We start from the raw sequence: 25,171 nt of genomic DNA on the forward strand, positions 1-25,171 counted from the left end.
TTAGATAATGTGTAATATTTGTGTTTTTAAATACATTTTTACATAGAATATAATCTCATAATAATATCGAAGAGAAATAACAAAAACATAAGACTAAGCGAATGTCATACAAAGCGTTGACTTAGAAATTAAACAACTTCCTTACAAAGTTTTCGAATAATAACAGTAAGAGAACAGATAAACATACAATTCTAATTATTTCACAGATAATAAATAGTATTGTACGTAATGCCCGCGCTACACGCGCGACGCGAACGCCCGCGAAGGCCGTGAGCGACTGTATAGTTATATTTTTCACCACACGCGAATCAAAATTCATGGCCGAGGCATTTACAAACCAGATATGAATAAATTCAGTTGTATTCGATTGACACTGTAATTAAAGTGAAAAGGAGTAACTACTGATTTCCTTGCCGGTCTCGGTAGAATCTACATTCAGAAAAAAATACCACGCTTTACATTTAATTCAATACTGTAACATGACGATTTAAAACTGCAAGCCATCTTGAATAAAGAATTATTTGATATAATCAATTAGAATTTATTATACGGGTTGTTCGGTAACAACGGATTATTTTCTGTACGCATATTTTGATTATCCTTCCAATTTTGGATTCCGTCGTCACTTAAAACTATAATATATATGACACAAACTTTATTAAGCTTTAAAGCGATGTGATGTAGATACTCGCGGAGGCTTCAATAAATATGATAAGGTTACATTAGCTTTCAATGCCAGGCAGCCGAGGTCATTTTCAATTCTTCCATTTTATCGACTGAAAATAATAAAAACATACATGTGCTATTTAATTATCATTAATTTACAAAAATCCAGGCAATTATATAACATAAATTTATCCATATTATATATGTACAATTAATTATATTATTAATAAAACATACATAAAAAAGGTAACTGAAAAACAGTTTTAATTTGTTAATTATTATTTATACTAAAATTACACAATAAGTTATGAACTCGCTTATTAAGCCGCTTTGCTAGTAAAATTCGTGGTAAGTGTTGCCATCTGATTTTAAGTTGTCACTATTGACCATAGACATTACAAGAATAATTTATAAGCTATTCTTCAGACACTCGCCATTAATCATGGGATTTATGATGTTATATACTTTGTTACACTGGCTCACTCACAATCGAAACAGGAACACAGCAATACAATTATTAGTATTATTAATTAAACTAGTGTTAAACCTGGAGTTAGGAAGTTGTCTTATTCCCCTGGAAGCTGTTGGTCCTGATCGATGACCAGAGCGAGTAGTCTCATTGGACTGACCACAGTGGTCAAAATTGGATCAAAACACATTAAATATTTGATACTCACCGCATCTCTGAGCGTGTTATCAGCAAGGATGTACTCCTCTGATTGAGGATTCAAGGTCATTTTGTAATTAGTCAGAGTCGCCCTGTCCTTCTGCTTTGCTAGTGTTTCGATTACAACGGAATGTACCTAGGAAGTACTATATTGTTATTGTATTTTTAAGTATTTAAAATCGAAATGGCACAACAAAACGTCTATAAGAATATGCGTGCTGAGTTAGCCTTGAAGTGGCATATAATATGTTTTTATTTTTTATTTTTCTTTTAATATATAAGTTACCTATGAGACTGTTAATATTGTATGCAACGTTGGCTTCCTATTAAAATAAATAAATAACAAATTAAATTGAATTCGGTGATGCGATGTGTTAAATTTTCCACTATAGAAAGAATACTTCTTCGACTTTTGAAGTGTTAACTTAATCCACCGCGTTACTTTAGTGGATTTGTTTTTTTTTTTACCTGACCGCGTTGATAGTATTAATTAAAATATAAAAAGATGAAGTTCTTTTATTACTTTTTCGAAAAATAAAGCAATATAAACTAATAATCATTCCATTTATGATATTTACAATTTATTTAATAAACTTTATATGCAAGAATAATGTAGATATTTAATTAATAAAATAATCTTTACCTTATATTTTTGCCCTAATCTGAGTCGATCCTCTGAACTCTGTATCTTGTTGAGGCAAGTGGCCAACATTTGCTTGCTGGCGGACAACTCGCTCAGTCTCGATAGAAGCGTCTCCATCGGTATGTGGGACGACACTGTTGTACGGCCGAGCCAGTCCTGTTATTGTTGCCATGTCAAAAAATTAAACACGTAAAATAATTAAATTGAAAAAAAAATCATTATTTTCCTATTGGTTATTATTTATAACTTTTTACCTTATATAATTAGAATAAATATTTGATATTAATATAAAATCACAACGATTAATATTCTTTCGTAGAAACTCTCCCTATTCGCTTCATGATATGTTCGCAAATAATATAAGAAACAAAATAATATTGTATCGTTTTAAATGTTGCTAGTAAGAAAAATAAAGTTTTATAATAAAAGTGAAAAAATACCTTTTTCGTAAATAGAGATTCGACGATGTCCCATTTGTTGGAATTCGCGTGAACATTTAAAACCACCCAGTCATACTGCAATGGCGTCACCTGGAATATTTACACAAGAGTATGACACATACATACACACACATAAGCACGATGTGCATGTACAGTGCGTATTAATACTACATCAATTAAAAACGAAAATCATGAACATAACACATTACACAACTATTAAAGTGAATTGTTAGAGAATGTTCAAAAGGTCTGAATTAAAAAAAAAAACTCGCGGCGAGTTTTACAAATCCCTACCACAAAGTAAGAACGATACAATATAGAGGGATGTTGTAAAATATATAAACCATATATATAGTACCTGTTGTCGTTGGCAAAGCGTGAGCGGTGACATCATATTACCCGCTCCCTCGTTCCAATGATTCGTACAACAATAGGACAAGCAATGTAATGTTGATTTGTTGTTCAGTTCCATTTTATTGGCGCATTTCTGCCATTCTATAAAAACAATTTAATTACATATATAATGGACTGTAAAGGAAGTATCAGGAAGGATAGGAAGTATCGCGTGTTTCTTTATCGCCTTGTCTACGTATTTGAAACTAATTATAAAGTATAGCAACAATGTTTAGAATATTTATAATATAAATATACATAGATAATAATATAACTTTTTTATTATCTCTTGACTTAGAGTTTAGTCATATTTTATTATATTTACAATATATAATATTTACAAATAAATCTTTAATTTACTTTTAAGGTTTTTGTATTAAAAAGTATTATACTATTTTTCTACATTATAAAATAACTTAATTAACAATTTAATATTATCTGTGACATTTATTTCTTTTATTGACAAGAAATCATATTTAGAAAAAACAAATCAATCATTTTGAACGCATTTTTATAACGTATTAAACAGTATATTTTGATAATAACGCTGAGTCTCTATTCTTATAAGTTATCTATGACTTATAACTTACCCAATAATTTAACATAATCTGTGACCATTTTAGTTTGATGGGCGTCCACTCCGGGTTGGTTGAAATGATTTGATAACAAATTATTTAGTTTCCTCAACAACCCCTCGACACTGTTCCCTTGTGTTTTCACTATATGCTGGAACTGATAGACCTGAAAATTAAAAAAATCAAATAAACTCATTCAAGGACTCATTATAATATATTACTCAATATAATCGTTAATTAATAACATTAAATTAAAGGTAAAGCTTTCACACGTTTATAATGTGGATACTAAAGGTGGCTTCTCACGATACGTGATTCTGTGTGATTATTCACGCACCGCCGACGACCGCGGACAGCCACGCACCGCAACGACATTCCTTCGGTGCGTGTCGATCTTCAGATTCGAATTATTTTGTTTAATATATTCCAAAGTGCAAAGTGAATGGGAACGTATCGTTGTCGCTACGTCTCTCACACTGCACTTTCGTAGTTATCGACGCGCGGTGGATTCGACACACCGCTACGGACTTGTATGCGATTCTACAGACGATTATCTCACAGTGCGTCAATGCGGGTTGGTCCGCGTGCGTCCGTAATCTCACGCACCGTGGGAAACCACGGAGGAATTAAATTATATAAGGAGTAGAATTAAATTATATCGATTATACTTAATGAAATCAATATATTCTGCATGAAAATCGCAACGTTTTTCCTTTATACTTCATATTGTATAGATTCATAGTAGGCACTCCCGCGTTCCGGGAAGCATGTAAAGCTGTTGGGCCTGCGCCTAAACTCTTTCCGGTCGTATCGGATATATCGGAATCGAGAATCATTATATCTTAACCACTGGGTAAGGTATAGGTCGAGTCTAAGCAATAATAGCCATCCAGTATTACATACACCGCACAAAATATCTTTAAAAGGTTTTTTTTTTTTTATATAGAATAGGAAAGCGGACGAGCATATGGGCCACCTGATGGTAAGTGGTCACCAACGCCCATAGACATTGGCTTTGTGAGAAATGTTAACCATCGCTTACATCACCAATGCGCCACCAACCTCGGGAACTATGATGGTTTGTCCCTTGTGCCTGTAATTAAACTAAGACTAAAAGATTTGAGTAAAGATGTTTGTGTGTGTATGTTTTAATCATTTCAGAGCACACAAATAAAATTATTTATAATCATTACCGCTGCTTCTGGACTCCTTCCGAGCATTCTGAAAATGAAAACATACCGTTATTGAAAATTCGTAATAAACATACAAAAATGTATGAAAACGAAGTATGTTATACACTATATTTCGACATAACTATTGTATAATTTATATAGAATTTGTTTAGAGGAATCTCGTGATAACAGACAAATTAAGTTTAAAATAAGCTATTAGTACTTAAGTATTTTTAAGGTATTTTTTATTAATTATAATAACTTACGCAAGTAAATCGGTGAGGTCTGTGATTTTGCCTTCAATTTGAAGGAAACTAATATAATGATTCAACGCTAACGGTCGCGATGATAACAGCTCATACACAAGCTTCTTATTTAGTGTTTGAATCAGGAAAAGTACCACCTACCAAATATAAAAAAAAGCTGGAACATGAAACTTGTAATACTAGAAAATTCTGGGTGTTTCGGAGAAGGTATATATTTTAGTATATAATTATTACTCATTACTACTTTATTTCAGAAAAATAAAAAAACTAATTACTTTTTTGTGCTCACAATTTTTTTTTGTGTATATTTAATTAACTAGCATGCTAAATTTTAAGTTTTTAAGTTAATGCGTTAAAAAGTTATATAAGCTTCAAAGTAGTACAGTCTCGTACAAAAGTTGTTGTTCGGCAAATTTATCTGTCCTTTAGTTTCAGCATATTTTCATGATTAATTTCACGTTTTTGTTAACTAATAAACCCAATAATTGTCTCTTGTGTTGTGTGACAATTGTCACAACAATTAAATAGTTTTACAAAAAAAAAAAAAATACTTGAGTAAAAAAAAATTATCACCAATGAATTGTAATCTTAAAATTTCGATTGTAATTATGTCTGGAAATAAAACACACACACAACAAACTATTAAGCCCAAACAAATAGACACACCAAAGTCAGACAAAATGAAATGTAATTAAAATAATTTATAATTCCTAAAAAAAATTATAATATTGAAATCGGACTAGTGGAATAATCTTAAAATATTTTTTTTTGGTACACAACTATTGTTGTGTAACTATTCCTTAGTTACACTAAAGTGGCTGAAACAGCAAGCAGCTTTGCTAAATTTTTTTTATTTTTTTTATAGAATAGGTAGGCGGACGAGCATATGGGCCACCTGATAGTAAGTGGTCACCAACGCCCATAGACATTGGCATTGTAAGAAATGTTAACCATCGCTTACATCACCAATGTGCCACCAACCTTGGGAACTAAGATGTTATGTCCCTGGTGTATGGTGGAATGGTTAATATTTCTTACAGCACCAATGTCTATGGTCAGGGGTGACTTACTGTTTGTGGAAACTAGTCATAATTATTTTAATGTACTCACAGTTAAAATAGCATTTCCATCACCAATAGCTATTGCCCCATCCAGTAGTTCAGTTTTACTTTTTAGGCTACGATGTGTATGCAATAAGACACTTCGACCCAGAATTAACCTCTTTAGTGTTACTGCGACTGTTTGCTCTGGTTCAGGTTTGTCTTTTGGATCTTTGCCAGATTGTGCTAATAGAACTGAAAAAAAAATTAGGGAATTTAAACTTTTAATCTGTGGTAAGTAATAATATTTGTATATTAGTAATCAAATATACTTTAACTATTACTTGTAAGAATTTATTAAATATTTAGTTATGTTTTATATTAATATATAATATATAAAAATGTATCGAGATTCGAGATATTGAGAAACAGTTATATGAAACAAATTTTAGTACAAAATCATCAAGTAACAATGATATTAATCAGTAAATGTGTCAATGAATCAAAAAACTCAAAGGAGCATTTTTAAAACATCATTTAACAAGATTAAATTAAGCTTCACTTTAAGTTCACCATCACCATCACCAGTTTGGTATGTAGTTTCTACTAAGAACAACCAAAATCAAACTCGGGAGTATTTTTTACAATCTAATTACACCGGTATGTTAATTAAATAGAATTATTTATCCTGGAAGAAAATCTTTATAACTATATGTAGATTATCATCCAGGATAAATAATAAAATATAAAAATATACTATAATATATAACTTTCTTTAATAATTATTCTCAATAGCTATATAAGGCAATGTTAATGATTGGCTAAATCACTATAATTTTAATCTAATACTTACTTAAATCCAAAACTTTGGGTGAAATTAAACTTGTCAGAGGTAGAAGTGTGGTTTTAACATTACTGACAGTTGAAGTGAACACATTCTGTGATTGTCCTGGGTAAGACTTTTGACCAATTGCGAGGATTTCTTGAGGAGTTAACTGGAAGTAATATTATATACTTATTTTTAGTATTTATCTGTATTGTATTAAATAAATTAACTCTAACATTAGTCAAGGCATTATTAGGATTTACCCACATTGCATATAAACTATAATGGAACTCAACAACATACACAACATGAGGGGCATAACATTTCATTTCTCAAAGTTTACACGAAAGGTTAACATATTTGTGGATAATATAGATTAGTGTGAATTAAACAAAGAAATGTGCATACAGCACACATCATTACACAGAAATCAAGAACACACATGGCCTTTAAAATATTTACTAGCTGTTACTTTATACTCTACTTATATATCTAACAGTGTAAATTTCTTTGGGCGATGGTGCCCTTACCATCAAGTGCCTGTTGCCTCATTGTCTCGGACTGCCATCCTACAGAATTTTGAGAGTTTCTATTACAGATTTAAATACAGAAATCTACGTACCACATCATCGTCAAAGCTAAACGCTTTAGTTTTAGTTTCACTTGTATTCCAATAGTCATCGTCAGCCATATTCACAAATTTAATAAAAATCTTCTATTTAAAAAAATCTTATTAAAAGTAAAAACGTAAACAAACAGATTAACATCGACGTCAATTTGACATTTGTGACAATATCAAATAATGTTGACAACTGCAGAAATAATTTACCTCAGATTTTAAAAATCCCTCAGGTCTGGAAAAAAAGAAAAAAATATTATTATTATAGTTAAGAAGGACACAACCGGAGGACCCAAAAATAACCGAAATTTACTTATAAAATTATTTATTTAAAAGTAAACTAATTAATACAAATGGTTTCTAATGCAACGCGATGTTACAATCAGAATGTTTTTCAAAAATATGTTCCTACATAATTTACTCGATACTGTGAAAAACAAAAGTGTTCTATTGCCGGTGACGCAATTGCTGTCGCTGCGCCTTGTGTCGTCCGTGCATCGTTATGCTTGCACTATATTGCAAGCTATGGTATGTAACTTTATGCATTCCCAATACTCGAAAACGGATAACAATATTGTTATTATTATTTTTTATAAAACGAGTAAAATAAGTGTCGAATTGTCGTCCCATCGGATCATGAGTGTTAGGGAATAGAGGGTGTACCTGTGTTTGCGCACACATTTGTGCACTATAATATGTCCTGCGCAATAAGCTAATCTCTCATGAGATTGGCCGCCGTGGCTGAAATCGGTCTGGAGGACATTTTTATAATTAATAGTATATTCTACAGTAACAGTAACAGCCTGTTAATGTCCCACTGCTGGGCTAAGGCCTCTTCTCCCTTTTGAGGAGAGGTTTGGAGCTTATTCTACCACGCTGCTCCAATGTGGGTTGGTAGAATACACATGTGACAGAATTTCAATGAAATTAGACACATGCAGGTTTCCTCACGATGTTTTCCTTCACCGTCAAGCACGAGATGAATTAAATTCAAGTATATTCTAGATTAGCATTAATTTGCCTTTGCATTTAGTAATAAGCTTATATTTATCGACATCAAATACACACGGCATTGAATTACGCTCAGTAAATTTCTGGGCCATAAGCATGTTGTATGTCAATATGGATCTTATCGCCAAAGTCTTATAGAACTTCGCAATACTTGGTTTCAAACACGTGTTGATGTTGTAGTTCTGCATTTACTAGCATTATGTAGAACTGTATTGGTATCACATTAATCGTCACATTATAAAAATCAAAATGATTTATTCAACTTTTGGTTTTTTGGTGTTGGTCAACATTTGGTTCGGAAAAGAAACACCCAGCCCTGAGAAGAACCGGCGAAAGAAACTCAGCGGTTTTTTTTACTTGTATTATGTTTCATTTACAAAAAAAGAGAAATAACCATGCGGTAATCGTCTCATCAAATCATTAATTGTATAAACACCTTGTGTGTTAAAGGTTATTATACATTACATTTTTTTTTTAAATTTAACATTGGGGCATTTTGAACGGTTTCTGGGATCCTGTTGCAGAAACGTATACATTGCCCCACAAAAGAGTTACAAAAGAGTTAGTTAGAGAGAGTCTATGCAGTCGAGTAACGGGAGTAATTCATTTATGTTTGTTCCTTGTACCAATTTTATGAGTATCACATTTTCTCAAAAAATCATTAATATGTTTCCGTAAATAAATAACATTATGTAATATGTATTGGGAAGAAACCGATAATATTTTAATTTCTTTAAATTTCTGTTTTAGAGATTCTTAAGCTCCTAGGGTATAGATTGCGCGAATAGCCCTCTTTTGCAACACAAATATCATATTGATTGCGGCAGCATTACCAAACAGTACAATGCCGTAAGACATCATACTGTGAAAATAACTAAATATACAAGGCGGGTGGGTAACAACGTCGGTAAACAATCTTATTTTTTAACCGTAAAAGCCGCTGAGCTTAGTCTACTCGCCAATCCGTCAATATATTATAATTGTTTATATTTAACATTACAAAGACACATTTGCATAGATCCTTACAAATATCCCTCTGGCTCAAATAATAATCCAGTTAGGATATTTTATTTCCAGAATCTGTTCTTAAACGAACTCGAAACTCACCGCAATAAACAGTCGTGAAATGTTAGAAAGTGAAATCCGACATTGATCATTATAATTATAACATATCAAGAATACACGCATCAATTTTCACGGGTGAGTAATAAAGTGAGTTCTTAAAGAATCAAGTTACATTACGTTTCAAGCACAAAGTTTCAGTACGTACTATTTTATTTTATTTTGTACTTTTTATTCATTAATCTATATTGTTACAGTGTTTAGATGATATTAATTTGAATAGTTTTTAAGAGTACCTATTACTTACTATCAAGATAATCTGCGAATCCATCGTGATTTATTTCTTGTCGCAATAAATTATTATTATTGAAACACTCGAATGAAAATAGTTGGGGACTTCCTTTATCCCCCAGGGCCTCCAGATCTTATATCCGGCTCTACTAACATAAGTAAATTTGTAAGGAATGATTACTTCTACGATTATCTTTTTAATTGAACAACTATCTGCATGTAACATTATAAAATACTAGCAGCCTGTCCCGACTTCGTACAGATAGAATAAAGATTTTATTCTTAGATATTTTTTAACCAATGTAATATAAACATTCACCAACCAATATTTTATGCCCCTTCAACTTTTCTAAAACCACCGGTTCGAATTTCAAATTATAAAATGTACAACAAACTTTTAAAATGAATGTGGTTATTTATTTTTATATAATTATTAAAAATTTGTGACAAATAAATAGATGTTACTTTTTCAATTTTTCTAAACGAATACGTAAATGTTAGCTATCTATAATACTTAGATAAAATGAAATATTTACTACTTAGATAAAAAAATATTGTATAACATATATGTTATTTCTGGCGTCCAGTTATCTAACGAATTTAGTGATCAATTCGATTTATTAAAAAGCAAATAGTTTTTTTTTTTTTTAATGTATCACTGATTATCACCAGAGATAGAACGCAAGAAAAAACTGCCAAGATAATGTCTTATTGTCATCACTGTGTTGTTCCAATACAAATGTACGGTGACAGTGACAAGATTAAAATATTATATTATTATTATTATATTACGCTTTAACTTCAAAACCTAATTTTGAAAAAAAAAAAACTTCTTACTTGTATTGATTTTGTACACATACCCGCGCGTCTTATTTTATACTATAAAATAGTACCGTTTTCTACTTTAAAAATACCTTTTTATTCTTGTTGTGTTCTAAAAGCCGGTCTAATAAAAAATATTGCCTTAATGTGAACATACCTTAAGTGAAAGTTAAAGCACCTTGCGATAATCATGGCTTTGCCATTCGTATTGAGTGGTCTGTGTGAATGACACTGTGCCTGATGATGATCGCGACGTTTAAATGTTGTCTTGTCGATTAAAAAAAAGTGTTTTATTTAAAAAAGGAATAAATTGTCTATGTGTGTTTGTGATTTAAAAGTTTATAAATATAATTGCAGTTTAAATTATGAATAAAACAAATGAATTTAGAATTTATTTTTATTAGATAAAATATTATAATCTGTGACATTGTGTGTATTAAAACAATCAAAAATGAAGCTTAATATTTCACCACCGTTGATTAGGCAGTATGCTCTGGTTCTAATAGGTAATTTTTTTTGGTTTATTTTATAATAATGCAAACTATGTCTTTGTGACTACTACGTGTTTTTTTTTAATTTATTTTAATGACCAAGGGAACATTGTTTGTCCACAATAAATGTTTTTTTTTGTAATTGTATATAGTGTAAAGTATGAAAATTTAAAATAAAATGTATACCTATTTTGATGAAGCAGATTTTTGTTCTTTTGGAAGGTTAAAGGTTAAATGTATGTTTACATCAAGCTAAGCAGCTATCATTGCATAGTAGGTCATGTGTACATTTAATTTTAAACATTATATTGTAATAACACCTTGCTTTTTTTTTCTCGCTGGAAAAACACATTTATGCGTTTCCCCCACATGAGGTGGTGGGGTATGTGGGACTCGCCGGCGCTGAAGGCGCCGGAATACTCACTAAAAAACCAGCAGTACCCACTCCGTCTTGTCGGGGGACGGCACGGGATCGCTTGCGCATACTACCGTGCCGTCCCGACGGTTGGCCCGCTTCTGCGGGCCTCCAAATCTTTGGCCCCGGCGACACTCACGGCGGGAGGAGAAGATGCGCATAGCGCCGACGTCTTCTCCCCGGTCTTCTTCGGCGAGGCGGGTCAGCGGAGGCACTCTCCTCGCGCTCCCGCTCCGCGGCCTCCTTCTGCGACATGACATTTTCGCAGAAAGATACCATCTCCATCCAGCACCTTTCGCTACCAAGCATGGCATTTATCACGCTCAGCAGCGAAAGGTCTCTGCCGATTAAAGTCGCCAGGGAAAGGCGCTGAGGCCCCCAAGCACACTCCATCAGAGTGTGGCATGCCGTGTCCATAGGCGCACCACACTCGTGGCAGGAGGGCGTTACCCGCCTGACTATTCTGTGCAGGTACTTACCGAGTAATAACACCTTGTTGGTCTAGTAACATGCTTATAAGACTGGACACATAATCCTGAATCCTGAACAAACCAGAGTTTGGAAGTTGGTAGTGCTTCTTCGGAGCCTTGGCCCGCACGTAAAAAAAAAAAATTATATTAAAACTTGTTTTTTAAATTTAGATTTATTTTGTAAGCAGCTAGCATACTCATTTCGTCATACTTCTCACATATTATATATCATACAAGTATCAAATTTAGTTGCGAATGATTCTTTAATTATATCCTAAAATGTAGGGGAAAATATTATGCGATAAGATATGATTACATTGGGAATCGTGTCAGATTTTGTTTTAAAACGTAAATAATGCTTCTTATTAATTTGACCCAACTTTAAATAAAAAATCTAAAATCCACCATACAAATTCACGTGTGTATTATCACAACAAAAAATATGTGCATGCAGGCAAATTATATAAGTAAGTCATTTCTAAACGCGACGCTTAAATGAGATAGTGTACATGAAAAATTTGATATCTCCTAGTTTTCAATACTTCGTCGTGTTTTTTTTTTCATTGTTATTTTATCATTCATGTTGATGTGTAATCGAGTAGAAAGACTTAATATTTAGATAATACATCAAAAAAGCAAGTATATATAAAATTTAAAGCGTGTTATAGCTGTAAGTAGGGGCGATATCTCTTTGGTTTCGTTTATGTACCGATGACAGAGGTATCCAACATACACCTCATACTGTTCAAAGACATAAAGATGAAACTTTAGACAATTTACTACTTTCTACTGACATATTCCTTAGGGTACATGCCCGATTTTAAGTTTCAAGTTTGTTAATTCGAAAAAACTTTACTATAACACATGAAACTTTTCACTCAAGCCAAAGATTTTTGCTTTTAAGAGTTTTTGTTAAAGTATATTTCAATAACAATTATGATAATTATGGTTTTTGGTCAAATTATTAAGTACTTCTTATTCGTATTTTATTCATTCACTCAAATACCTGTCAGCTAAACAACAGCAGCATTTTGTTATTTAAATATCTGAAGATCTTTGTTATACTTAGTGTTTAGATCTAAAATTTGGCTCTTATTGTAACACGCACGCATGAGTAAAAATAATTTCTAAAGCTGGTAACCAACAACGGATATGGACACAATGACAATGACAGTTGACGTATTCCATTATGTTACATCGAACATGGTTTTAAATATGAACTAATCTCTGTAAGGACAAATGAGTTTTAACAAAGCATTTTTTTTTTTGATTTAACCTAAATTTTCAGATATCAGAGCTCACATTTATACTTTACCAACCGAAAAAAAAAAATCCTAAAATTAAACACATTTAATTTCGATACCTTGAAAACCACCTAAGGCCGTTTGTTGATTTTGCACCTCTGTCCATTGATCATATTCGTATTAGCATTGCATCAGATTAGGAGAGCCATCGAATAGAATGTTATCGTTCCTCGCTCCTGTTCCAATATTTTGCTGAATTTTTTTTTAATTTACAAAAATTCAGACCACCAATTAACATAAGATATTATTAATTACAAAAGTAAATTGGACGACCTTGTCACTATTTAACCACTTGTTGAGGTGTTTTATTTGACTTTAAACTAGTGTATTCTTCAAAGAATACTAGTCTACTCATATTTAAAGAGTCATAAAGGCTACAATATAACTTACTACTATTTAAGTTACTTACAAAGCGAATGAGCAGATGTTATCAGATGAGTTAATTTGTAAAGCCAGATAATATTTTTTTGCTAATAATGTCAAGGCATTTCTCTATTTGTAACAGACCATTAGTCGTTTTTAATATCACCATTAGGTACTATTCATGTATGATAATGACATTTGGGTTTTTTTTATCCTTATATCTAATTAATAATCTTTTTTGTTTAGCCGCTGTATATAACTAACTACCCGTGGCAGCTTCGCACGTGTTAAATATGGGCCTACATTTTTTTTATAAGGGCAAATGGGTCACTTGATGATAACTGATCACCGTTTACTTTTACTGGTCACACATTGGCGCTGTAAGAAATATTAAACATTCTTATATACTATAAATATCGAACTAAGATATTTTATCTATTATATCCCTCGTGTCTGTAGACAGTGACTCACACACCCTACAAAACACAACACGAGAATACAAGGTAAAACTGTTTCGCAGCAGAATATATGATAAGTAGGTAGAACCTACCCCGACGGGTTTACTTCTTCTTCTTCTTCGAGTGCCACTCCGACTAGCGAAGGTTGGCAGTCAGGACGGGTTTACACAAAGTTGCAATGACGGCCTATCATAAAGTTGTACTAAGTAACATATATACGTAATACATATTAATTAATGCTATTGGTTTACGCGGTGAACACCAGAAAATCTCCCATTCGGCTTGTTTTTTTCGGACATCTTTCACAATCATTGTCATACTTTAGCTAATTAATCAAAACCATAATGAATCACACCTAAACTTTCCACATGAATCACTCCATTCATTAGTGAAAACCGTATAAAAATCTGTTCGGTAGTTTTTGTATAGCATTAAGACTGACAAACAGACGCGGCGGGTGGACTTTGGTTTTATAATTTGTAGGGATATAATATTTCTTGCTTTTTAACATTCGAGTTTTAGTTTAGTTTAGTTCGATACTTGCTTTTTATATTGTAAAACTTAAATAATAGGGCGGGCCGGTTGGCGTGGTTGGTGGATGCTTGCCTTTCACGCCGAAGGTTGTTGGTTCGATTCCCACCCAGGACAGACATTTGTGTGCATGAACATGTCTGTTTGTTTTGAGTCTGGGTGTAATTATCTACATAAGTATATGTAGTATATCAGTTGCCTGGTTTCCATAGTGCAAGCTCTGCTTATTTTGGGATCAGATGGCCGTGTGTGAATAATGTCCCAGTATATTATTATGGTTATTATTATTTATTTTGTTAAATTAAAATATATAGATATTAATTATATAAGTTTTTTTTGACTAGAATTTAGATTAAAAGCTGTTCGTTTAATTATTAAATTCTTAGGCGAATCAACTTTACACTATACAATCGTATATCTAGAGAAATCATTGAATAGTTTGCTTCGTTCAAGACGCCGCATGTTGCAAGTAGAAACGAAGGTTATGAAGGCTTCAAAGGACAAATATTAAGGTCGACTCGAATCAATTACACTTTTATAAGATGATGTACTATTATACATTTTTGATGTAATATTTGATAAATCAATAAATTTACAACTGATTCATGGTAACGTGTCCGTTGCGATTTTTTGTTTATTATTTTAATGGCTATTATGACTTATATATGAAACTGAAGAGTTTGTTTTAATTTATACATTTAATTGCGTTAAATATCTCATTTATTTAGAAAGGCTAACTTTCCGCCCACGGCTGTGCTTTTAGTCTGTTTCTGTAATGATAAAGTATATTTTCTTTCCTAAAAATTGTGACGTACATACTGTTAACACCAGGAACAAGTATAAACTTACAACCATTATTACCAGATTACACAGGGTTAGTAAGTCTTTTATGGGACAGTGTATACGCTTTTACAACAGGATCCCAGAAAACGTTCAAAAATATTCAATTGTGAAATTTAAAAAAATCGTTAAGGAACGCTTGTGTGCTGATATTACACATCCGATGACTTTTTAAATGATTGCACACCCTGGGAATGAAACGATCGCCTCCAACCTGAAGGCGATCTCAAATTAAAAAAAGGTATATATAATTTGGCTAGTGTTGTATATGTATTGCACTTCTTGTAAAGAAATGAGATATAAAAAAAAACCCACTGAGTTTCTTTCGCCGGTTCTTCTCAGGTCTGAGATGTTTATTTCCGAACCGGTGGTAGATTCCTGACCATCAATAAGCAAGCAAGTGTAAGTGGGGGTGAGCTTCTATATTGAATAAAGATTTTTGACTTTGACTTTGACAAAAAATCATGATTAGTGGTTAAGTAGTTATGATGTTAAAGCGTAAAAACTAACAAACAAACTCACTTTCGCATTTATTATATTAATCAGTAAGGTCAGTTGAGTAGTTTAACCGTTAACGCGCGTAGAACCGCTCGGAGCAGCCGTGCTTTTCTGTAAGAACTTACTTCATTACCCACCCGTGAAATGTTGACAACCGTCTTACGGTGATACTATTTTGTTGCGTGTATTCATGAAATATTATAATTATTATGGTCAATGTATATATCACTAGACTTTTACAACCTTTTTCTGGGGGTGAGTTTCGGGTATTTTTTTACAGAATATCCTAAATAGATTATTATTTGAGCCAGAGGGATATTAGTAAGATTCTATGCGAATGTCTTTGTTACATAATAGCAATTATTATAAAGTGAGGCTTAGTGTGATAATAAAGTTCTTGAGATTGGCCGCCGTGGTCTAAATCGGTCTGGAGGACCTTATTTACAACAAGATCCATAGTGACATACGACATGCTTATATTGCGACTGTTTTTTGTGGTGAGTTTCGAGCTTATTCTCATATAATACAGCAGCTCACTATATACAGCTAGTGATTATTAAAATATAAATAAGATATAACGTATTAAGTAATCTATTATTGTAAATATATTATGTGTTATTTAATTACAATGTCTAAAGACTTATCGTTCCTACTTTACGAAGATAAGCCGGCAGTTATCTCAAACAATGTAATGAATTTAATCCTTAATGATATATATATATATATATATATATATATAGACGTTATATAGATAAGTGCATTTTTTTAACAATAAATATTGACCAAAGTAATAAGATTATGTAAAATGGAGATCAATTATTATTATTAGTTAAACATTACAGTGAGGTACTTTGTTAAACATTATCTTCTTGCTTTATACATTAGCATTAAAAGTATGTACTAATCAAGTAGATATCTAAAGCCGCATTCACACTCGCGAGCATGCCACGTAGAACGTTCGGAAGAGCCGTGGCGAACAAGCTAGTCAAATTGATTGTTGATATAATTTGCTATATAATGCAACAGTATTCACACGCACAATATACTTTTCACTACGTAGATGGCTATCTGTGCTCTTTTAGATCCGCCACAGCCGAAATTTTATCGAGGGGATAACTACAACACTTTTTTTCCCAGTGAACATGGCCGTTGTGACATCTGGTATGAGTCTCGCCTGGCCTTCACCGGTGCTTGTGAAATTGAGAAATGACACAGTGACGCCATTGCCACGGCCCATCACGGAAGAAGAGGGTTCGTGGATTGTTGCTGGTGGTTTCTTATGCGCCATGTTTAGTAAGTAATAGAATTATTACATTTCTAGGCTTTTTGTTTTGTTTTCTTCCGCTTTTATTTCCAAGCCGTCATTTGACGGTTAAGTCATTCATCAGTCAGGAAGGCATTACATCTTTTTATATAACATGATAAAAATGAGAAATATTTTAGTAAATTAAATAAAGGGAAGTAATAATTATTCATATGAAACAACTCCTTTTTCAGCAAATGTCTTCGGAGGAATGCTGCTAGATCTGATTGGTAGAAAATATTGCCTTTTGCTGGCATCGCTGCCCAAGCTCTGTATGGCACTTCTTCTGATATTTGCTGACAAAGTGTGGATATTCATATTCAGCAGAGCAGTAATGGCCGTCGTAGATTCATTTGTATTTATTACTGTCCCAGTATACGCATCCGAGATTGCATCTGTGAGTATAAGCTTGCTTTTTGTTGTCCTACTATAAAAGTTAGGTATTTTATTTTCTCAAAAAAAAATCTCAATTTGAAGTCAGACAGTTGGTACTAGAATTATTTAGAGTTGAGTTACGCCTTTTTCAGGATCGTTAAACAATTTTTGAATAATATGAAACATCAATAATAATATATATTTTTTTGTAGAAAGACCACCGAGGTGCTTTAGGAACGTTTCTTCAGGTATTCTCGTCACTAGGGATCGTGATAACATTGTCGGTAGGACCTTTCCTGTCCTACGCTAACTTCAGCATAGTGATGGCGTCGGTGATAGCGGTCACGACGGTGCCTTTATTCTTCTTGCCGGATACACCTTTCCATCTATATTCAAAAGGTTAGTATCACTACATCATCTTAATATGAAAACAATGTGTATCTGTCTCTCTCTCTCTCTCTCTCTGTCTGAATGCGATAAACTCAAAATCTACCAAACGGAGCTTCATACAGTTTTCACCAATGGGCAGAGTGAAAAAGGTTTTGGTGTATAATTCAATAAGGTTTTGTGTAAATTGTTAAAGATGTCGGAATCATGACAACGGGGAGCTTTACTCGCGTGCGCCGCGTAAACCAATAGTTTTTTTTTTACATAGCCAATGCGCCACCAACCTTGGGAACTAAGATTTTATGTCCCTTGTGCCTGTAATTACACTGGCTCACTCACCCTTCAAACCGGAACACAACAATAACAAGTACTGCTGTTTTGCGGAAGAATATCTGATGAGTGGGTGGTACCTACCCAGACGAGCTTGCACAAAGTTCTACCACCAGTAAATTATATTATGTATTACGATATTAATATTTTATTTGGACTCTTTCCGTGCATAGTAAGAACGGGCAGCTACTTATTATATTAAAGTATTACAGGTATGTTTTTTTTTCCGAAATTATACAGTTGATCATGATGACTTTTAACTTACATACATTGTAAGTTAAAAGGAAGGAATGGCTTTAACCATTCAAAGATAGTATAAACTGGAACGAAAATAATTATCTAAGTCAATATGACTTCAAAAATATCTGATTATGAGTAAAATATTAAAACTCACCAATATCTATGTTTAAAACTATTTCTTATAAAATAATATTTAAGCAAGAATACGATGTTTTCCTTAAGACTCTTATATGAATCAAATTAACAGATAAATTGCAATAATTATAATGTTATAATTTTTTATAAATGTTTTATCAAAACAATAGAGTTTAAAAAGTATAATATGTACTTTAAAGGCAAACTGAAGTCGATGCGAAGTCCAAAACATGTAGTATCAAAATCTAAATACTTTTTTCAACATGGGAGCATTACACTTATTAATTGATAGTCAAATTAGAAACTAACACCTGTTCGGAAAACAAACTCCTAGCCCGGCGAAAGAAACTGGCCGTTTTTTTATATTATGTTTCGTTTACAAATAATTATCAGTGTAAAAAAAATAGCCAGGAGCTCATCGTTTCATTCCCAAGGAGCTAACCTTTGCAAATGTTTTTAATTTAGCAATGCTGAGACATTTTGAACGCTTTCTGGGATTCTGTTCTAGAACCGTATACATACTGACTCTATGCAGTCGAGTAACAAGAGTAATTATGATGTAATGTTTCACTTCGCAATATGAGCTTCATGTATTTACATCATAATAATATGATTTTGTATTATTTAATGATTATGGTGAAAGCTCTCTGTTCAGGGGCCTAAACAAAGTCATACATATGGCGATTGTCGATTTAATGTTTAGAAAGGCCAAAACATATGGATATGACATAAAAATGTTATGTATTCGATTTATCAAGTGATCAGCCCTGGTATGTACAATAAAAATTCTTTGATTACCACACTCGCTCGTTTAAGGAAAATATCGTAAGGAATCCTGCGTTCATTGAAATAATTATTGGGAAATCTGTGTGCTTACTCGCTGATAGGAATTGACCTTGTACCCTTAAGCAACAATTTCAGGAATGAGTTACTAAGTTTTCATATATTAATTTTGTGTTTAAAAGTCATGTTATAATCAGCGGTGAATTGGAACATCTTGATTAAATCATTACGTGTAATTGAAGTTCCGATACATTTTTATTAAGCCTGTTGGAATAAACTTTAAAGTTATACTTAAATGGAGAGGCTTTGGCCTAGAAGTAAAACATTTACAGGCACTTTTACGTATTAACTCAGTCATTTTATTGTTCAGGTCACACAGAAGAAGCAATTAAAGTTCTAAATCAATTAAGAGGATCAGAATTACTTGCTAAGCAAGAAATAGAAGAATATGAGATATCTAAGAAAAATGAAGAAAAAGTTGATAAAATTGCGTTATTAAAAAATCGCATGTTCTTGAAATCAGTTTCTCTTGGTTTTTTGGTTGCTGGTGGAGCGCAACTGGTAGGATTTAACGCTGTGTCATTTTATCTGCAAACAATTTTAGAATCTACGAAAACAAGCGTAAAATCTGAAATTGCGTCCGTTATTATCGGCGTAATTCAAGTTTTGGCAAGTTTCTGCACTACTCTCATCATGAATAAATTTGGTAGGAGGAGTATTTTAATGACGTCTCTCTCTGGAATGTTCGTTGGAATGGTAAGTTAATTAATCGTTAGTTTAACAGCTATAACATAATAAATTAATTGTCAAATGAAGGTAGGAAATATGAGCAAATATAACTCAAAATTGACACACACATTGTCTGTTTGAATTGAGTTATTTTTAATTTATGTGTGAAGTATTTATATTGTTAGCAATTATCTGCGGTGATTTTGATATTCTTTTACGCGCCACATAATTGTTATCTGTCAATGTAAGAAATCGATGTGATCTATAAATGTTGTTTATCCCTTAGCTAATTTGAATTGTTTGTTTGGTGTTTTGACAATAGGTCCTTAAGTTAGTAATTTTGTGATTAACTACGTCTCCTAATTGATATTCCACTTCTATCCTAACATCCTCCTACCCAAGTTAAGGTAAGGGTGAAACAATAGTGGATGAATTTTATTTGACGTCGGTTTTGTTTTTTAAACAGATAATTATTTATATAAAATAAGGTCTTTTAGTATTATTTTTGTTGGTGATATTGAATTTATTTTTCAGTTAGGACTTGGGACTTTTTTCAAAATAAGTGGAGCAGAGGGCTATGAAATAATCGGCTTTATGAACTATTTGCCGATTATATCTTTAATATTTGTCATATTCTGCTACAGCGCTGGTGAGTATTCATTTCGTTTGTACTTTATCTTAGTTATTAAAAGAAAGAGTTTTTAATCGTCAATTCATATTTAACTATGAATATCCCTAATGAATATTTGATTAGAAAAAAGATTCTACCCGCATGAGAGAGGTACTCTATATTATACTCTGACGACGTATATGGAAATTTACATGATGATCGGGTCAGTAGTTAAGACGAGAAAGCGTAACAAAGAAACAATTTTCTTTCACATTTATAATATTAGAGAAGATTTAATTTCTGTTTCACTTTATATCATTTTCTTTGTATAAATTCTGTAATATATGTCGTAGCGTTATAGCCAGCGGAAAACCATATGAAATTTTATCAAAATTTGTTTAGCGATTTTTAAATTGTATACTGGATTTGTAATCTTAAATTATTTATAAAGAATATAATTCTTTATAAAGAATTATTATTTTATATATCTTTAATTACGATAAGTGGCTAGATGTTACTTGGCAATTGATTTCTTATAATTTTGACGAGCATCCACCAACCACGCCAACCGTGGCGTGGTTGGTGGATGCTTGCCTTTGTTGCCGAAGGTTGTGGGTTCGAATCCCACCCAGGACAGATATTTGTGTGCATGAACATGTCTGTTTGTCCTGAGTCTGGGTGTAATTATCTATATAAGTATGTATTTACAAAAGAAAATTAGTATATGTAGTATATCAGTTGTCTGGTTTCCATAGCACAAGCTCTGTACAAGCTTAATTTGGGATCAGATGGCCGTGAGTGAAAAATGCCTCAGGATATTATTATTATATTAATATTATAATTGGAATAGCGACAGCACTCCACCAACTTTTTAAATATATTCTAATAGCTTACATTTTAATGGAAAATTGTGACTTCTTTTTCAATTTAAAATATAATATATTTTTATTTTTAACAGGAATCGGTTCACTGTTGTGGCTGGTAATAGCAGAACTGTTCGAAGGTCCAAGTCGGGCCTTGGGTGTTTCCATCAGCCTAACCTCGTCAACATTTTTCATATTTATAACAACCAAGTATTTTGCGGCAATGACATTAGCCGTTGGTCCGGCACCAACTTACTGGTTCTTTAGTGCTATGTGTGTGTTAGTAGGAATCCTAATAGCTCTGTTCTTACCTGAAACTAAAGGTAAGACGTTTAGTGAAATTCAAGATGCTATAGGTGGAAAACCCGTGTTCCGTAGTAGATCTGATCAGGGTAGTACTGTTAAGGAATGAGTTATGAATAAAGTAAGCTTTTCAGATTTCTTCAGAATAGTGTTTTTTTATTATTATTTTTAAAACTAAAGTGACTAAAAAGTAATAAAAGAAATCTTCGCAATAATTAAATACAAAGTCCGGTAGTAAACGGATATTCAAGAAAGGATGCGTACCATTTTCACTTGCTGGTAGGGCTTTGCGCAGGTCTGGTTAGGTACCATCCACTCATCACATATTCTACCAATAGCAATACATAGTATTGTTGTATTCCGATTGAAAGGGTTAGTGAGCCAGTATAAAGGCTCAAATAACATAACAGTTCCGAAGGCTAGAAGAACTACACGCACACATATTCAGCGAGGTCCCACAATCGGCGACGGGACGCAGTGGTACGAATAGTGTCAGCTTCGATGAAATACAATGATAAGTTTTTATTAATTTAACAGTTTTATTGGCAGGTCTTAAACTTCACTCGTGACTAGATAATTATTGTAAAGACCGCTTTTTGGAATTCGTTTCGAATTTTAATGCGTTTCTAATGTATAAAGGTTTCTTCACTTGTTTATATATATATATATATATATATATATATATATATATATATATATATATATATATATATATATATATATAATTTAGATATATCTATATATATTTATCTTAATTTGTTAATATATCATGTTCTATATATACTTTTAAGGTAAATAATACCTTTTCATTAAATATTTAATATATTTTGGTATTATAGGAATGTATTGAAATAATGTTCGATATGTAATTGTAGGAAATTGTAATATATAAAAGATTGTGTAATGTAAATAAAATTTGTCAATAAATTATTGTTTTTTTTTATAACGTAATATGTTGCCTGTTGCTGTTAATCTCTTTATTATCTATAAATCTATTAATAATATAAAAAAAACTCTATCCCGTTTCTTATCTGTTTGTTTGCTTAGTTTTTTTAATCGATGTATTGACCATCGATGATGGTAATTAAATGTTTGTGCAATAATAATGCAAATAAAAAAAAAACAAAAACAATTTGTACAAAGAGCATCTTTATTTTACAAAATGCACGTATAAAATATAATAAGTGTATTTACACTTTGTAAAAATCACAATGTTTCGTATATCACTATAACGTATAACTTAAAAACTATGTGTACTTAACCGTATTAATGCTATGATACCACATAAAGCTAACATAAGCTATTTACAGCTACCCGAGAGAGCTCTGAACGGAGCTCACTTATCCTAAACATCACCAAAGAAGCGAAAGTTGTGCTAACAACGCCATCTAGTGGTCCGTTCGCCGTCACACTTGTCAAAATTAAGTATAAACTCCCCGAAGTAGTCCAAATAGGGCAAGACTATAGACTTTTTTATATATATATTTATTAAACTTATATACACATTAGCTAGCAAAATAGAAATATATGTCAATGATGATTTTAATATTTTTAAGTTTAGATTTATTAAATTTAAGTTTTTATAAACGACATTCGAACTCGCTTAAAGAAATTTATAATTTCGAAATCGTGTTAAAGATTGCGTTGAGCACAAGAATATTTAACCGTACTTAAGGAAATTACGTTTTCCTATATTTTAATCGAATAAAGCACAACGAAAGTGTACCGATGATCCACGCCACGGTGACGAGGAACCCGCTGTAGACGTCAGGGTTGGTGATAGAAGCACCCTTCTCCATTAGGTCTCGGAGGGACTTGGAGGGAAGAGTGAAGGGAAGCGCGAATGAGAACAGGCGGAGATAGTTCGGCATCCCTTCCAGAGGCCAGAGAATTCCTGTGGACAGACGTCGTGATCAAATTTTAACAATTTTAGTATTATATTCATTCTTTGTTTTTTTTTAGAAACATAATTTGTTGGTGGAATCAAAAACTAAAATAAAAAAATCCTTATTACATATATTATGTTAAACAGGAATACAATATACATTTTATTATGTAAAAGTAAGCAAATAGAAAACAATTTATTAAATAATTATATAAAAAAATACTTTTTCAGTATTTTCTTATTTATTACATATTATGCTGCTAGCATTCATGCCACTATTTTTCGGACATTATTTGAACAGTAGCTATTTTTAATTTTTATTAATTTATGTTCCTTATGCGTGGAATTACACTGACTCACTCACCCTTTAAACCGGAATACAACAATACCAAGTACTACTGTTTTGCGGTAGAATATCTGATGAGTGGGTGGTACCTACCCAGACGAGCTAACACAAAGCCCAACCACCAGTGAAGTTTTTAGTTGTGTATGTAAGTCCTAAATGTACTTAACTCTTATGTAAATAAATGTTCTATCTTCATCATTATCGCCATCTCTTTTGCGGAACCGGGAAATACGGAAAATAAGATAGAGCAACATCTTTTAAAAACATTATTGCCATTGACTAGGGACTACTGGGTGATCGAATCAATGATTGGTTTGAACTAATAATAAAAGAGTAGCTTACCACATAACAGTATCATAGGGTAGAAGCTGCCGGTGGCGATGAAGAAGGATACAGTGTAGCTAGAGCAGAGCACAGAGAGCAGGAAGCCGTAGCACATCCCGCCCAGACCTTGCAGGAACAACAGCAAGCCGCAGGCCCACAGCGACCCACGCGAGGGCAGGCGGTATCCCACGAACGCAATCAACATCATCTCGAACGTCTGTAACGAGCCCGTCGTACTCATAAGAACGAGTTCATGAAAGTGACAAAAATGCAATATCTAAGGGCGTTTGGTGACGGTGATAGTAATTTAAATTTTTACGCTGTCGCGACTTGTACGGAAGCTATTTTTATTTATATCTTATTACAGATGAATATTGGAATTTTATTAAATGTAAATGGACTTTTATTTGACCATCAAAGTCCTAAGCCGTCGTCGTGTATGCACGCACCTGCACGAGTATGACGCTGGACTGCAGCAGGATGTGCACGTGCAGCATCTCCTTGGGCAGCACGCCGGCCACCGCGCTGCGCTCCCACACGCCCTCCAGGCGGTCGGAGATCATCAGCGTCGACGTCACGATCGCCGCCAGGAAGTAGATTATGCTGCAAGTGACTCCATTCTCAGACATCGCGTATGCGTAAAGTAATCGAAGAATTACTTAATGAGGTATATTTATTTACATAAAAGTAATTCA

General features: G+C 32.8%; 3 protein-coding genes across 4 annotated transcripts in view; 1 reads left to right on the forward strand and 2 right to left on the reverse strand.

Annotated features, from left to right (window-relative positions):
* On the reverse strand, positions 1 to 7,455 carry LOC126778207 (vacuolar protein sorting-associated protein 16B). The gene is made up of 11 exons (XM_050501682.1): positions 7,311 to 7,455; positions 6,716 to 6,857; positions 5,933 to 6,117; positions 4,823 to 4,959; positions 4,578 to 4,605; positions 3,400 to 3,550; positions 2,775 to 2,911; positions 2,417 to 2,506; positions 1,977 to 2,132; positions 1,344 to 1,469; positions 1 to 776 (listed from the first exon to the last, which is right to left on the reverse strand). Exons 1-11 carry the CDS (start codon positions 7,377 to 7,379, stop codon positions 756 to 758), a joined length of 1,242 nt encoding a protein of 413 aa, XP_050357639.1. The 5' UTR covers positions 7,380 to 7,455; the 3' UTR covers positions 1 to 755.
* Positions 7,456 to 7,773: 318 nt separating this feature from the next.
* On the forward strand, positions 7,774 to 22,532 carry LOC126778187 (facilitated trehalose transporter Tret1-like). 2 transcript variants are annotated; one of them, XM_050501645.1, is made up of 7 exons: positions 7,774 to 7,835; positions 17,001 to 17,156; positions 17,361 to 17,563; positions 17,754 to 17,940; positions 19,787 to 20,172; positions 20,680 to 20,794; positions 21,714 to 22,532. In XM_050501645.1, the coding sequence occupies exons 2-7, from the start codon at positions 17,006 to 17,008 to the stop codon at positions 22,028 to 22,030; spliced, it is 1,359 nt and encodes a 452-aa protein (XP_050357602.1). In that variant the 5' UTR covers positions 7,774 to 7,835; positions 17,001 to 17,005; the 3' UTR covers positions 22,031 to 22,532. The 2 variants fall into 2 exon arrangements, with proteins under 2 accessions (XP_050357602.1, XP_050357601.1); XM_050501644.1 differs by lacking the exon at positions 7,774 to 7,835 and adding an exon at positions 10,945 to 10,999.
* Positions 22,533 to 23,052: 520 nt separating this feature from the next.
* The window catches only part of LOC126778113 (ABC transporter G family member 23-like), a 69,405-nt gene continuing 67,286 nt past the window's right edge, over positions 23,053 to 25,171 (reverse strand). The window contains exons 14-16 of the mRNA XM_050501506.1: positions 24,926 to 25,079; positions 24,495 to 24,693; positions 23,053 to 23,815 (exon numbers count right to left, since the gene is read on the reverse strand). Coding sequence (XP_050357463.1) covers positions 23,601 to 23,815; positions 24,495 to 24,693; positions 24,926 to 25,079 — 568 coding nt within the window. The 3' untranslated portion in view covers positions 23,053 to 23,600. The remainder of the gene's footprint in view (positions 23,816 to 24,494; positions 24,694 to 24,925; positions 25,080 to 25,171) is intronic.

The sequence above is a fragment of the Nymphalis io genome, chromosome 25 (genome assembly GCF_905147045.1).
Source record: "Nymphalis io chromosome 25, ilAglIoxx1.1, whole genome shotgun sequence".
In the NCBI taxonomy this organism is placed as follows: domain Eukaryota; kingdom Metazoa; phylum Arthropoda; class Insecta; order Lepidoptera; family Nymphalidae; genus Nymphalis; species Nymphalis io.

Excerpts from the sequence above, each read along its gene's own strand:
- LOC126778207 (XM_050501682.1), bottom strand. The coding sequence starts at position 7,379 with ATGGCTGACGATGACTATTGGAATACAAGTGAAACTAAAACTAAAGCG. Across the intron at positions 6,118-6,715 it reads ACCCAAAGTTTTGGATTTAA|TTCTATTAGCACAATCTGGC; the intron begins GTAAGTATTAGA and ends TTTTTTTTTCAG. Across the intron at positions 4,960-5,932 it reads ATGGAAATGCTATTTTAACT|GTGGTACTTTTCCTGATTCA; the intron begins GTGAGTACATTA and ends TATATTTGGTAG.
- LOC126778187 (XM_050501644.1), top strand. The coding sequence starts at position 10,945 with ATGAAGCTTAATATTTCACCACCGTTGATTAGGCAGTATGCTCTGGTT. Across the intron at positions 17,941-19,786 it reads TTTCCATCTATATTCAAAAG|GTCACACAGAAGAAGCAATT; the intron begins GTTAGTATCACT and ends TTTATTGTTCAG. Across the intron at positions 20,173-20,679 it reads CTGGAATGTTCGTTGGAATG|TTAGGACTTGGGACTTTTTT; the intron begins GTAAGTTAATTA and ends TTTATTTTTCAG.